Source organism: Scylla paramamosain, chromosome 34, assembly GCF_035594125.1.
Source record: "Scylla paramamosain isolate STU-SP2022 chromosome 34, ASM3559412v1, whole genome shotgun sequence".
Classification (NCBI taxonomy): domain Eukaryota; kingdom Metazoa; phylum Arthropoda; class Malacostraca; order Decapoda; family Portunidae; genus Scylla; species Scylla paramamosain.
The window spans coordinates 9,097,720-9,112,719 of NC_087184.1; the positions used below are offsets into that span (position 1 = coordinate 9,097,720).

Below are 15,000 nucleotides of genomic sequence, written 5' to 3' on the forward strand. Positions count from 1 at the left end.
GAGTAGAAAATTTAAGGTGACAAAGATCGGTGTAGGTAATTTTATTAACCTAAGTAGACTATAGAAAAATAATTAGTGTTTTTACTACTACTAATACTACTACTACTACCACTAGCACCACTAGCACCACTACCACTATCCACAGTCCTACCACTATCCCACTTCATCCTTTACTCGATCCCTGTGGCGCCGCTCACCTGGGGCAGCATGTAGGGCTGAAGGAGGCTCGTCAGTGCGTGCTTGAGGTCGTCAGGCGCGAGGGCGGGGTTGCTGTTACTCGTGTAGAAGGCGAGGAGAGCCTGCAGGTCGGGGAGGGGATGAAAGAAGACCATTTGTGATGCTATTCCCAAGAAAAGAAAGGAACAGAAGGTTCGAAAGAAATGCTAATAAATTTTCTGAGAAGTCTTGAACAAATTAAGTCATAAGAAGGAGGATATACAGAATCAGGAAGGGAATTCCAGGGTTTATCAGTTAAAGGCATGAAAGAGGCATCAGGAGGAGGGTGAGGCATGCAATTAGCAAGTTCGGAAGAGCAGTAACGATAGAAGACACTAAGAGATGGAAGACTGCGCCGGGGAGTGAGAAAATCTGTCTGTTAGAGAGAAGGAATCGATGAGACTAAAGGCTTCTGTTATCTGTCTGTCTGTTTTACATTTTTGTAGTAATAGGGTTTTAGGGAATAAAACCACCACCAGTCAACGCGGGATGGTCGAGGGCTACATAAAAATAAATTCAAATATTTCGGATTCTTATTGGAAGTTATCAGCAAAGGATGTGTTTCAAGAGGCACGATGCTTTTAGTGTCGATTTTGTTCTCAGGCTGTGTACCTTTGTATCTAAACTACTTAATCACCTCTGCCTTACCTGGTCGACCTCGCCGGGTTTGTAGCAGATAATGGTGACCTTATCCACGCCCTCGACCTTCTTCACTGCTATCTCCACCTCGGTCATGTCCACGCGATGGCCCCGTACTTTTATCTGAGAGTCGGCGCGTCCCTCGAACACCAGCACTCCGTCCACTACCATGGCATAGTCTCCCATGCGGTACAGGACGCTGTACTCTGCCCAGGGAGAGGGGGTTAAGGATTCTAAATAGCTATAACTAACCATAAACAACTCTAAATAACTAAAATAATAATAATAATAATAATAACAACATATAAGCTTATTGATACTGAACAATACTCCCTACATAAAAAACAAGTACGGATAGGAGATATTGTACGTTCCCTACAGAAAATTAAGTGTTAGTAGATATAAGCGTATCCTGCTCAATGAAAATAGAGTAAGAATTGTGCTTACTGGATAAAGAAAACGGTGCAAAAATAAAGAATAGTGTATGGTACCCAGAGAAAGCCAAGTGTTGATAGAGAAGTGTGCTTTGCTTAAGGAAAACGGAATAAAAGGACAACTTTAGAGAATGCTGTATTCCACCCAAAGAAAACTGAGTAAAAATACTAAACAACGCACTTTGAATAAACAAAATGGTAATTTGATTAACAAAATTGTAATACGATTGACAACATCTTATTGAGGTACCGAAAACAAAGTGGTGATGCATCAGTGTATGCATTGCCCGTCGAAAACGAGATGTAAGTCTGTAACTTTGCCTGTAGAATGTTGACAAAAGATAGAAATAATGAACAAAATAGAATAAAACAGAATGAAACAACCTTTTCTCTGAAGAACTTTGTGTAGGAAATTGCAACATTCAATATGAAATTTGCAGGATTGACTATACAATGCAAGTGGAAGAAAAATATAATTGATAATCTGTCCTTAAGAACTTTTGCTTACCCAGGTCAGCTGTGTGTTTACCTGGGTCACCTGTGTTTGCTTACCTGTCTCATCTGTGTTTGTTTACCTGGCTCAGCTGTGTGTTTACCTAGGTCACCTGTGTTTGCTTACCTGGCTCAGCTGTGTTTGTTTACCTGGGTCAGCTGTGCGTTTACCTGGGTCACCTGTGTTTGCTTACCTGTCTCAGCTGTGTTTATTTACCTGGGTCAGCTGTGTGTTGATTAGCGATGAACTTGTCTGGCTGCGCGCCTCCTACGTAACCCTTGGCAGTGTTGAGGCCAGCGGCGTACAGCTCCCCCATCTTGCCCTCGCGCACCGGTCTGCCGTCAGCGTCCAGGAGGTAGATGCCGCAGTTGTCGATTGGGTAGCCTGTGTGCAATCAATTCAGGTCACAGGTGAGGTCATTAGTATGGAGGCTCATTCATCACAAAATTATTTCCCTCTGAGAAAGCTTATGGTCTTTTTAATCTAATAATTTATTTTATTTATTTATTACAACTCGTATTTTTTTTTTTTTTTTTGCCATTTATTGTGACTTATTATATTTTATTTTACGGCTTCTTTTCCACCACAAACATCAATGCTTCACTCACATTTGAGGTCACGGATAAAGGCAATGGTGGGGAGGAGCATTCATCTGTACTATCCGATTCTTTTGATATAACACCCAATAAACTTAAGGCTGTTAGTGCTAAGTCATTAGAGAGCTGTAAAAGAAGACTACAACATTTTACGGATGAGGACAATAGGTGGAAATAGGTAGGTGTGTGTCATATAGGGACCGCCACGTGTAGATCCGATGGCTTCTTGCAGTTTCCTTAATTTTCTTATGTTCATCTTAAACAGCCTCGTAATGTCTCACTCATTCTAGTCAGTTGAAATCGTAAGTGAAGGCAGTGGTAGAAAGGAGCCTTTATCTGTGCTATCCTACTCTTTAGCTTAAGACAAACAGGCTCTTGGTCACTCAGCCAACCCTCCCTGACTCACCAATAGGGACCTTGTTGTTGACCAGCTTGGCAGAGGCGTCGCCGGGGCCATGGAACTGTAGGAAGGTCACGTCCCCCATCACCTCAGTGGACCCGAAGAAGTTGCAGATACTCTGTAACATTGGACCGTCTGTGTTAGGTTAGGTTGGGTAGGTTATAGACAAAATACTCGTAGATGAATAGGTTAGGTTAGGTCGCAGATAAATAGGTTATAGCTAAATAGGTAGCTTAGGTTAAGTTATAGATAAATAGTATATATTCATAGATGACTAAGTTAGGTTATATACAAATAGGTTATAGATAGGGAGATAGATTAGGTTGTGTTAGATTCAAATAAATAGGATGTACTTGTAGATAAATAGGTGAGGTTAGGTCATAGATAAATATGAAGGTACACAGAGGGAGATGTCGATGCTGCTGAAGGACTGCAGTAACTACATTACTTAATTGTTTATAAGTTGATTAGTAGATAAGTAAATAAAAAGATAGAGGGAAAGATAAACAGAAGGATAAATCAGTGCAGTTGGAACTTTAAATAAATTTCTCTCTCTCTCTCTCTCTCTCTCTCTCTCTCTCTCTCTCTCTCTCTCTCTCTCTCTCTCTCTCTCTCTCTCATTTTTTTTATTTGTTTGGTATATACTGTTGCAGATATTCTTTTAGATGTTGCGGTGAGAGTGGATGTTGTTGTGGCTTTGGTTGTTGTTGTAGTTATTGGTGGTGTTGTGCTTGTGGTGCGCTTGGCTACAGTTATTGCATTATCACCTGCCCGCTGGTGAAAGTGGTGAAGAAGATCTGGAGGAGGTCCGCGGACAGCACTTCCCCCGAGCACACCCACAACCTGTCACGAGGGGAACACGAGCTAAAACAACGACAACAATGACACGATAAAGAACAAAACAACACAAGCACGAGAACAGAACAACAGAAGACAGCCGAAAAAAAAAAACTAATAATAACAACATGAGTGCTTTTCAGTATATTATCTACAAACAAACTACAGGTACCTAATTAAACAGGTATGTTAGGACTTCTGACCTTTCTTTTAGGACTGGCATAAAAGTAATTAATTAAGCACTATTATCATGCTGCCAATCAGATTTAAGAGACAGGTATAGGCCCGAGTTACCTTGCTTATACATTACCTATGAATATATATATATATATATATATATATATATATATATATATATATATATATATATATATATATATATATATATATATATATATATATATATATATATATTTTTTTTTTTTTTAATGTAGGAGGGACACTGGCCAAGGGCAACAAAAATCCAACAAAAAACAAAATGCCCACTGAGATGCCAGTCCCATAAAAGGGTCTAAAACAGTAGTAAAAAATTGAAGGATAAGTGTCTTGAAATCTCCCTCTTGAAGGAATTCAAGTCAAAGGAAGGTGTAAATATGGAAGCAGGCAGGGAGTTCCAGAGTTTACCAGAGAAAGGAACGAATGATTGAGAATACTGGTTAACTCTTGCATTTGAGAGCTGGACATAATAGGGGTGAGAGAAAGAAGAAACTCTTGTGCAGCGAGGCCGCGGGAGGAGGGGAAGCATGCAGTTAGCGAGATCAGAAGAGCAGTTAGCATGAAAATAGCGGTAGAAGACAGCTAGAGATGCAACATTGCGGCGATGAGAGAGAGGTTGAAGACAGTCAGTTAGAGGAGAGGAGTTGATGAGGCGAAAAGCTTTTGATTCCACCCTCTCTAGAAGAGCGGTATGAGTGGAACCCCCCCCCCCAGGACATGTGAAGCATACTCCATACATGGACGGATAAGGCCCTTGTACAGAGTTACCAGCTGAAGGGGTGAGAAAAACTGGCGGAGACGTCTCAGAACGCCTAACTTCATAGAAGTTGTTTTAGCTAGAGATGAGATGTGAAGTTTCCAGTTCAGATTATAAGTAAAGGACAGACCGAGGATGTTCAGTGTAGAAGAGGGGGACAGTTGAGTGTCACTGAAGAAGAGGGGATAGTTGTCTGGAAGTTTGTGTCGAGTTAACAGATGGAGGAATTGAGTTTTTGAGGCATTGAACAATACCAAGTTTGCTCTGCCCCAATCAGAAATTTTAGAAAGATCAGAGGTCAAGCGTTCTGTGGCTTCCTTGCGTGAAATGTTTACTTCCTGAAAGGCTGGACGTCTATGAAAAGAAGTGGAAAAGTGCAGGGTGGTATCATCAGCGTAGGAGTGGATAGGACAAGAAGTTTGGTTTAGAAGATCATTAATGAATAATAAGAAGAGAGTGGGTGACAGGACAGAACCCTGAGGAACACCACTGTTAATAGATTTAGGAGAAGAACAGTTACCGTCTACCACATCAGCAATAGAACGGTCAGAAAGGAAACTTGAGATGAAGTTACAGAGAAAAGGATAGAAGCCATAGGAGGGTAGTTTGGAAATCAAAGCTTTGTGCCAGACTCTATCAAAAGCTTTTGATATGTCCAAGGCAACAGCAAAAGTTTCACCCAAAATCTCTACAAGAGGATGACCAAGACTCACTAAGGAAAGCCAGAAGATCACCAGTGGAGCGGCTTTGACGGAATCCATACTGGCGATCAGATAGAAGGTTGTGAAGTGATAGATGTTTAAGAGTCTTCCTGTTGATGATAGATTCAAATACTTTATATAGGCAGGAAATTAAAGCAATAGGACGGTAGTTTGAGGGATTAGAACAGTCACCCTTTTTAGGGACAGGTTGAATGTAGGGAAATTTCCAGCAAGAAGGAAAGATAGATGTGGAGCAGGAGATAGGTAGGCTAAAAAAGTTCAAGTCACCAGGACCTGATGAAATATATCCCAGAGTACTGAAGGAATGTAAAAAGATTATTAGGGAGCCGTTAGTTTCTGTCTTTAGGAAATCACTGGAGTCGGGTGAGGTACCAGACATGTGGAGGCAGGCTAATGTAGTACCCATCTTTAAGAAAGGGGATAAAACTTTAGCGTCTAATTATAGACCTGTCAGCTTAACTTCAGTTGTAGGTAAAATGTTAGAGTCAATAATAGCCAGGAACATTAGGGAACATTTAGACAAACATAACTTGATAAATCAGTCACAGCATGGCTTCACGAAGGGGAAGTCTTGCCTGACAAACTTGTTAAGTTTTTACAGTAAGGTGTACGAGGCAGTAGATAATGGTGATAGTTATGATATCTTATATCTGGACTTTAGTAAAGCATTCGACAAGGTGCCCCATCAAAGGCTCCTGAGAAAGGTTAGGGCGCACGGGATAGATGGGAAGGTGTTAGGTTAGATAGGGTCATGGCTTGGTAACAGGCGACAGAGAGTGCTAATAAACGGCTCGAAATCCGAGTGGGGTCATGTCATTAGTGGGGTGCCACAGGGATCAGTATTAGGGCCATTATTATTTCTAATATATATCAATGACTTGGATAGTGGAATTAGTAGCGATGTTAGTAAATTTGCGGATGACACAAAGATAGGTAGATTAATTAGGTCAGAAGCGGATGCCATCGCCTTGCAGACAGACTTAGATAGAATGAATGAATGGACGGATAGATGGCAAATACAATTTAATATCAATAAATGCAAAGTGCTTAGCGTAGGTAGAGGAAACCCACACAATAGGTACACATTAAACACCCAAACTCTGGTAGGTACAGGGTACGAGAAAGATTTAGGAGTTATAGTTAGCTCTGAACTCCGTCTAGGGAAACAATGCATAGAAGCCAGAAACAAGGCAAATAGGGTACTAGGATTCATTTTTAGGAGTGTTAAAAGTAGAAGGCCGGAAGTAATATTAAAGTTATACTTGGCGCTGGTCAGACCTCATCTAGACTACGCTGTGCAGTTCTGGTCCCCACATTACAGGAAAGATATAGGTCTATTAGAATCAGTACAGAGGAGAATGACTAAAAGGATACAGGGGATGAGGAGTATTCCTTACGAAGCGAGGTTGAAGCGGTTAAATTTACATTCTCTAGAGAGACGTAGGTTAAGAGGGGACCTGATAGAAGTCTTTAAGTGGTATAAGGGTTATAACAAGGGAGATGTAAGCAAAATTCTTAGGATCAGCAACCAGGGTAGAACAAGAAATAACGGGTTCAAGCTTGAAAAATTTAGGTTTAGGAAGGAGATAGGAAAAAATTGGTTCTCAAATAGAGTGGTAGATGAGTGGAACGGACTCAGTAATCATGTAGTTAGTGCTAGGACACTAGAGAGCCTTAAGAGAAGATTAGACAAGTTTATGGATGGGGATAACAGATGGAAATAGGTAGGAGTGTTTCATACAGGGACTGCCACGTGTAAGCCTGGTCGCTTCTTGCAGCTTCCCTTATTTCTTATGTTCTTATGTTCTTATGTTGACAGACAGAGCTGAAAGAGTTTGACTAGGCAAGGTGCAAGCACGGAAGCACAGTTTCAGAGAACAATAGGAGGGACCCCATCAGGTCCATGAGTCTTCCGAGGGTTCATGCCAGCGAGGGCATGGAAAACATCACTGCAAAGAATTTTAATAGGTAGCATGAAGCAGTCAGAGGGTGGAGGAGAGGGAGGAACAAGTCCAGAATTGTCCAAGGTAGAGTTCTTAGCAAAGGTTTGAGCGAAGAGTTCAGCTTTAGAAATAGATGTGATAGCAGTGGTGCCATCTGGTTGAAATAAAGGAGGGAAAGAAGAAGCAAAGTTGTTGGAAATATTTTTGGCTAGATGCCAGAAGTCACGAGGGGAGTTAGATCTTGAAAGATTTTGACATTTTCTGTTAATGAAGGAGTTTTTGGCTAGTTGGAGAACAGACTTGGCATGATTCCGGGCAGAAGTTTAAAGTGCATGAGATTCTGGTGATGGAAGGCTTAAGTACCTTTTGTGGGCCACCTCTCTATCATGTATAGCACGAGAACAAGCTGTGTTGAACCAAGGTTTGGAAGGTTTAGGTCGAGAAAAAGAGTGAGGAATGTACGCCTCTATGCCAGACACTATCGCCATTTGTCATGCGCTCGGCACACAGAGACAGGTCTCCGACACGGAAGCAGTAGTCATTCCAAGGAAAATCAGCAAAATACCTCCTCAGGTCCCCCCAACTAGCAGAGGCAAAACGCTAGATGCACCTTCGCTTAGGGGGATCCTGAGGAGGGATTGGAGTGATAGGACAAGATTGAGGACAATATGAGATTGTGATCGGAGGAGCCCAACGGAGAAGAGAGGATGACAGCATAAGCAAAAGGATTAGAGGTCAGGAAAAGGTCAAGAATGTTGGTCGTATCTCCAAGACGGTCAGGAATACGGGTAGGATGTTGCACTAATTGCTCTAGGTCGTGGAGGATAACAAAGTTGAAGGCTAGTTCACCAGGATGGTCAGTGAAGGAAGAGGAAAGCCAAAGCTGGTGGTGAACATTGAAGTCTCCAAGAACGGAGATCTCTGCAAAAGGGGAGAGGGTCAGAATGTGCTCCACTTTGGAAGTTAAGTAGTCAAAGAATTTCTTATAGTCAGAGGAGTTAGGTGAGAGGTATACAGCACAGATAAATTTAGTTTGAGGGTGACTGTAATCGTAGCCAGATGGTGGAAAACCCGGAAGATTCAAGAGCGTGGGCAAGAGAGCAGGTTAAGTCATTGCGCACATAAACACAACATCCAGCTTTGGATTGAAAATGAGGATAGAGAAAGTAGGAGGAAACAGAAAAGGGACTACTGTCAGTTGCCTCAGACACCTGAGTTTCAGTGAGGAAAAGAAGATGAGGTTTAGAAGAGGAGAGGTGGTGTTCTACAGATTGAAATTTAGATCTTAGATCGCGAATGTTGCAGAAGTTAATGAAGAAAAAGTTGAGCGGGGTGTCAAGACACTTAGGGTCGTCAACAGAAGGGCAGTCCGATCTGGAGACATTTATGGTCCCCTCCCCAGATGGGGACTCCGAGGCTGGTGTAGGAGTCGCCATGATAATTTTGAAATTTTGAGTGAAGGGTGTGTGTGTTATTAGGTGCTTGTAGTTTTGTGTGGAGGAAGAGAGTTGTCTTTAGAGGGCAGGCTGTGACTGTCCCCTTGTATTGTGAGACACAAAGGGAAACGTTCAGTGAGGTCACAGTTGGGTTTAATGATAAGTTCACCGCACCCCCTGAACAGTGCTTTAGACCTCACTGGAAATAATTATCGTTTCGGCAGGTGCCTATTGGCTCCTCCTGGTAAGGAGGACAGGTGAGAGTGTGGCTGGTCCTTACTTGAGTGCCTTCAGCTTGGGGGCGGTGGGGGAGGAGCAGTGCAGGAGGATAGAACGCAAGAGGCTTGGCACGAGTACCAGACGACCCACCTTGGCCTCGTCCAGCACAGACACCAGATCGTCCACGGCTTGGATCATGGCCTAAGAAAGGGAGGGGTGGGTTAGGTTAGGTGAGAAACGGATGGTGAGAGAGGGAATGGTGAGAGAAAAGATAGTGAAAGAGAGGAAAAAGAGAATTTCTATTAATCACCAGAAAATTGAAAATGCACCACCCCTACTACTACTACTACTACTACTACTACTACTACTACTACTACTACTACTACCACCACCACCACCACCCTTACCTTGGGCACCACTATGAGGCTGTGACCCGTGAGTAGAGGACCAAAAATTTCGCTGATGGAGTCCACGAAGGTGAGAGCTGTCTTGAAGCAACACACCTGGGGCGAGGCGGAAAGGTTAATTGACACGCTGATGGAAATCAATGAAGTAATGAAGTATATAGAGAATAACATGTGCTTTTGACGTGTGCTGGCAGGGGAGCGATGTGCGTGCTGATAGAGATGAAAGTGGTGTCAGAAAATGCGTGTTAAATGGACGTGCGTACGTAGATGATCCAGAAATTTGAAATGGCTTGAAAAATACTATAAATTTGTTTGGTTTTGTAGGAAATTGAATTGGTGTCAGAAAGTGTGTGTTAAAGTGACTTGCCTAGGTAATGGACAAAATGTAAGTGATTTGTAGAAAACGTGTGAAAACTGCTTGGTTTATGTGAAGTAGTTCGAAGAGATATGTTAAAGTTATTAGTTTGATAGAGAACTGACGTAATTTGAAAAGAAAACGTGGAAATTATTTCGATATATAAGAAAATATTGGTGAAAATTACTTGATTTGAGGTAGTTTAAAGAAAAATGTATTAAATTTATTTATTTATTTATTTATTTATTGAAATTCTAGCGGTTTGAAAAAAAAAGTTGGGTTAGTGAAGAACTGACGTGATTTGAAAATAAAAGTGGAAGTTATCTTATTATACAGATATAAAACTGGAGTGGTTTGAAAATAAGGAAATTATTTGGCTTACAAGAAACTAAAGTGACTATAAGTTAATAAGGTAAAATAGAATATAGGAGAAGAATCAAAACACTTGGCCAATTTAAATTTCTGAGGTGTCTCCATACTCTCCTCTCCTTTGCACCTTCTCTCACTTTCTTGATTACTTTTCAAAGCTGTTGTTGATACAAATAACAATGACAGAGAAGTATTATAGTGAGTTAGGACCACATTCTGAAACCCTTCTGCGTCGCACCTCCACCACTTTCAAAAGGCTCTGTTTACTTGAAGCTACACGGGTTTTTAAGGGTGTTTTTTTACAGTTATAGCGACAGATTAACAAGATTTATACAGAGTGTAATACGAGTTTCTGCCAGAGGTGAAAGTACATGTTATTCTTAGTAGAAAGTGCTCGATGCACTTGTGCATTCTGAGGCGTTGTTTAGCCGTAGTGTGAAATTCAAGTGTGGCCTGGCAACAGATACAACGGCCAGGCCGGCTGGGTAATCATGGCGGAGAAACACCACGTCCACACACTCCACATTACTGGAAGCGTTATGTAATGCAATGTGAACGTATTCATTGTCATACTCTGGGTGAGGTCTGCGTGAGGTTAACTAACAATCAGCTGGTTTGCTGATGGTCTCGCCACTTCCCACTCCCTACTCTGGCAGCCAGTGCATGGTGCCTCGGTGCCTATTATTTTATTTGTCGTTTATTACATCCATACCATCATTGAGTAATGTATGTCGGTAATCGATATCAGTCCGTTGTTGTCAGTCGTCTTGTCATGGGATATCATAAAGCTCCAAAACCTGCAAGAAATCATGAATATTATTCATAATTTCGCCAACGGATATTCAGGTCTACACATCCCGCCTTGAACACCCGAATGGCTCGGCCGTTGTAACTGTCGCCGGGCCGCACTTGAATTTCATACCATGGCTAAACAACGCCTCAAAATGTGTATGTGCATATAACATTTTCCTCTTACAATATCTTGTACTTTCACCTGTGGCAATAACCACAGAAACTCGTGTTATACCATGTATGCTCGTATCATGAACAGGAGAAAGTCTTGAGAACCCGGCTAATCATCTCAATGGCCTTTGAAAATAGTCGTGGTGAGAGAGCAAAGCGTTTCTGAATACGAGCCTTAGAATAGCGACGCACATACTTTCCCTTCCTCGCCTCACCTCTGCTGGCTGGTAGGGGAAGGTCCGCCATTGCCACGCCAGGCGGTTGAGGACGGCCCTGTGCGGCACCCTCACCCCCTTGGGCACCCCCGTGGAGCCTGAGGTGTACAGGATGATGGCGATGGAGTCCCCTGTGAGGCACAGTCCCACCTCCTCCTCGCCTAGGTGATCTCCACTCATTGCTTCCACCTGTCAGGGATTCAAATGTTAATGCTTTTCCTCTCATTGCTCCACTTCTCCTCCTCCTCCTCTCCTCCTCACGTTCCTCTTATTCAAATGTTAAAACTCTTTCTTTCTCTTATTGTTCTTCATCACCATATTTTTATTTATTTGTCTTCTTCGTCTTATTTCTCCATTTATTTATTTTCAATTCCTCTTCGTCCTATTTTTTTCTCTCATTTGTTTTTCAGTTCCACTTCATCGTATTCTTCCTTTTCGTTTTTTTTCTTTCCATTCTTCCTCTTACACCGGTCCTCCCCCCAAAAATGTTCTTTTCATGTTTTCTTTTTTTCTTCCTTTTTAACAACCTTAGTTATTCCTCTTCCTTTTATCACTCTTTTTTGAGTTATCCTGAATTCCTTCGTCCGTCTCTTATTCTCTTCTTTCTCTTCCTTTCTTTTTCTCTTCTTTTCCAGTAATTTTAGGGTTATTCCTCCTCTTCCTCACTTCCTCATTTTCCTCTTGTTCCTTATATCTTTCTTCCTCTTCATTCAATTATCATCTTCCATCAATCCAAAGTTTACTACTTTTTTTTCATTTATCCTCTCTTCTCCTCCTCTTCCTCCTCTTCCTCCTCCTCCTCCTCCTCCTCCTCCTCCTCCTCCTCCTCCTCCTCCTCCTCCTCCTCCGTATAGAGTTCAGGTAGGCGTATAGAGTTCACCATAGGGTGAATAGTAGAACTTCCTTTCATCCTTTCCTATGAAAATTTCCATGCCAGTTTTTCCATACTGCATGGTACTTTTCCCAACTATTTCCATGCCAGCGCAAGCTGGAGGGAGTGGTGGGTGGGGAGGAGCCTTCTGCTATGCTGTCCTGTCTCTCTTCCCTGTAGCTAGTTAGAAGTAGTTACCAAACAGCTTTGCAAGGACCAAAAGGTCTGTTGCTGTTTGGCTTTCCTTTTTTATTCCTTTGTATTCCTCCTCCTCCTCTTCCTCCTCCTCCTCCTCCTCCTCCTCCTCCTCCTCCTCCTCCTCCTCCTCCTCCTCGTGATCTACCCTAGCTCCACACACACACACACACACACACACACACACACACACACACACTCAATTACATTAACTGTCATACTAAGTCACGTATTTCCTTCCTCATTAATTGCTCTCTACTCTTGCCTTCGTGTCTTGTTTAGTTTCAAGGATGAGAGTTGGGATAGGTCTGGTTTTATTTTGTTTTGTTTTGTTATGTTGTTTGGTTTGAGTATGTTTGGTTTGCTTTGCTTTGCTTTGCTCTTGGCTTGATTTTGGTTTGGTTTGGTTCAGTTTTATTACGTTCGGTTTGTTTTGGATTGATTTGGTTTAGTTGTCAGGTTAGGTTTTGTTTTGTTTTCGTTTGGTTTAGTTTGGGTTGGTTTGTTTTGTCTTGTTTAGGTTAGGTTATGCAGCAGCAGCAGGAGGAACATTCAAACTTAAATTTCATCACTGAACCTCCTCTCACCGCATCGTCTTTTCATGAACTCACCTCCTCGTGAAGGTCTTGGAAGTTGAACACAGGCACGCCCTCCTCCTGTGCCACCTCCGCTGCCTCGCACGACTCCTCCACCAGCAGAAGGCTGGGGCGGGCGTCCCTCAGGATATGCGCCACACGGCCGGCGGGGAAGGCGGCATCCAAGGGCAGGTAGGCGCCGCCAGCCTGTGTGCGTTGATAGATTTACTTATGGCGCGCCGCGCCGATTAGCCTGTTTTAAGTTTCGTTTTAATTCTGATAATCTTGAAAATCCTATCACACCATGCACATTTTTATTATAATTGGTGGAAATAATTTTGAGTGATTATTGCACAATTAGCCTGTTAGGACTGATAGATTTATGATGTAGCACGTGCGTGATGTTCCCTTGTTTGGTTACCTTCAGGCCAGTGGACAAATTGTGATTGCTTGTATTAATTAGACAGGTGTGGCTATTGTGACACGGAGATGTGGCACTGACAGGTGTGGCTATTGTGAGACTGAGGCTCATATTCAGAGATGATTAACCAAGTTCTCAAGACTGTTCTGTTAATAATGTAGAAATCTTATTAATCTATCACTATAACCACAAAAAACATCCTTAAAACCCGTGTAGCTTCAATTAGAGGCTTTTGAAAATAGTCAGGGTGCGGACGGAAGTGTTTCAGAATGTAGGCTAAGTGACAGATGCAGCCTCTGTTACCTTGTGTATGGCCAGCAGGCAGGTGACAAGGCGGGAGGAGGGCGGGAGGCAGACTGCCACCACTCTGTCACCATCGGGGTTGGCACACGGCCCGCCGGTGAGACGCCGCACCAAATACCTGTTGGGGGACGGAAAGGTGTTAACGCTACTCAAAATTTGAATGATCTTGTGTGGCGGGAATGAAGAGGTGTTAACGCGACTCCCAGCTTGAATGACCTTGGCTGCTTGATTTCTTACCGTTAATATCTGTTCAGGGAGTGTTGAAAGACTAAGTGAATTTGTGACCAGGGATGGTAGGTGGATGTAGGTAAGTATGTCGTCTGAAGGTGCTGGCATGTGTAGGAATGCTGACCACTTACAGTTTCTCTTACGTTATTATGATATTATTTTCCTTTGTTCTTATTTACTTTATGCAAAATGTGAAAGGTCGTGGAAAGTGCGATTGAAGACGGAAACTTCCTTGACGTCTCTGAAATAGATAAATGGATGGATGCACATGAAACAAGGGCAAGCAAAACGTAAAATAATATAAAGGTTCGGAAGAAAATCACCTCCAAAATGTTATTCGATGATTAATATCTTGAAGTTATGATTTCTGCAGAAGTAAGATCGCGGCCGAGAGAAACAAGGACGCGACCCTCCCATTAAATGTTACTTTTGACAGTATTCTCTCTCTCTCTCTCTCTCTCTCTCTCTCTCTCTCTCTCTCCTCTCTCTCTCTCTCTCTCTCTCTCTCTCTCTCTCATGCTCTCCTTTACCCTTTCCTTCCATCTTGAGGGCGGCCTTCCTCTCCCACTGACATCTTCACTTCCCTCGCATGCACTTTCTTTACAAACTTTTCGCATCTTACCCTCCCAACATGGCCATACCATCTCCGTGTTTTCCTTGTCAGCCATTCCACCAATCAACAATTTACATCACTTGCACAGACGCTCATACCGCCTCTCACGTACATTTTATTGCTTCCACTTTTTTCATTTAGTCATTCCCCCATGCCCTTCTCAGGTAACACTTTTACACAGCACACACTCTTAATTTCTATTGCTGTAGTTCACGTTTATGATTCATATGTCGATGCTAATCTCTTTTTGGATCCCCCAATTTATAACATCCGCAAGTGTTCTTACGAAACAAGGTGTCTTAAACGCTCGTAATTCGAAAATGAGTTAGAGAATGTGTGGTTATCGAAGTGAATAGGAAAATTAAAAACATGTTAAAGCTCATCTATCTTCGAAGATTATAAAATCGTACACCTCCCAGAACGTTCATTAGTGAAAACCCAAAAATAAAAAGTGGCCATCATGCAAGTGGTGCTGACGTGGTGAATTAAAAGATTATTATTATTATTATTATTTAATATTTTTTTTAAGAAATAAGAATTGATAAAAATAATCTTAATCTTTATTTTGCTAATTCAA

At 42.2% G+C, this 15,000-nt stretch overlaps 3 protein-coding genes across 4 annotated transcripts in view; 1 reads left to right on the top strand and 2 right to left on the bottom strand.

The window, feature by feature from the left end:
• Positions 1-15,000, bottom strand: part of LOC135090114 (beta-alanyl-bioamine nonribosomal peptide synthetase ebony-like) — a 78,129-nt gene that overhangs the window by 42,558 nt on the left and 20,571 nt on the right. The gene's annotated exons all lie outside the window — the stretch shown is intronic.
• Positions 1-15,000, bottom strand: part of LOC135089961 (beta-alanyl-bioamine nonribosomal peptide synthetase ebony-like) — a 41,604-nt gene that overhangs the window by 3,482 nt on the left and 23,122 nt on the right. The window contains exons 5-14 of the mRNA XM_063986148.1: positions 13,583-13,700; positions 12,895-13,065; positions 11,218-11,406; positions 9,316-9,411; positions 8,970-9,109; positions 3,546-3,621; positions 2,785-2,896; positions 1,999-2,166; positions 865-1,061; positions 198-299 (exon numbers count right to left, since the gene is read on the bottom strand). Coding sequence (XP_063842218.1) covers positions 198-299; positions 865-1,061; positions 1,999-2,166; positions 2,785-2,896; positions 3,546-3,621; positions 8,970-9,109; positions 9,316-9,411; positions 11,218-11,406; positions 12,895-13,065; positions 13,583-13,700 — 1,369 coding nt within the window. The remainder of the gene's footprint in view (positions 1-197; positions 300-864; positions 1,062-1,998; positions 2,167-2,784; positions 2,897-3,545; positions 3,622-8,969; positions 9,110-9,315; positions 9,412-11,217; positions 11,407-12,894; positions 13,066-13,582; positions 13,701-15,000) is intronic.
• LOC135090115 (putative inorganic phosphate cotransporter) overlaps positions 12,923-15,000 on the top strand; it is a 49,603-nt gene continuing 47,525 nt past the window's right edge. The window contains exon 1 of the mRNA XM_063986476.1: positions 12,923-13,050. The gene's annotated coding sequence lies outside the window, so the exon portion shown is untranslated. The remainder of the gene's footprint in view (positions 13,051-15,000) is intronic.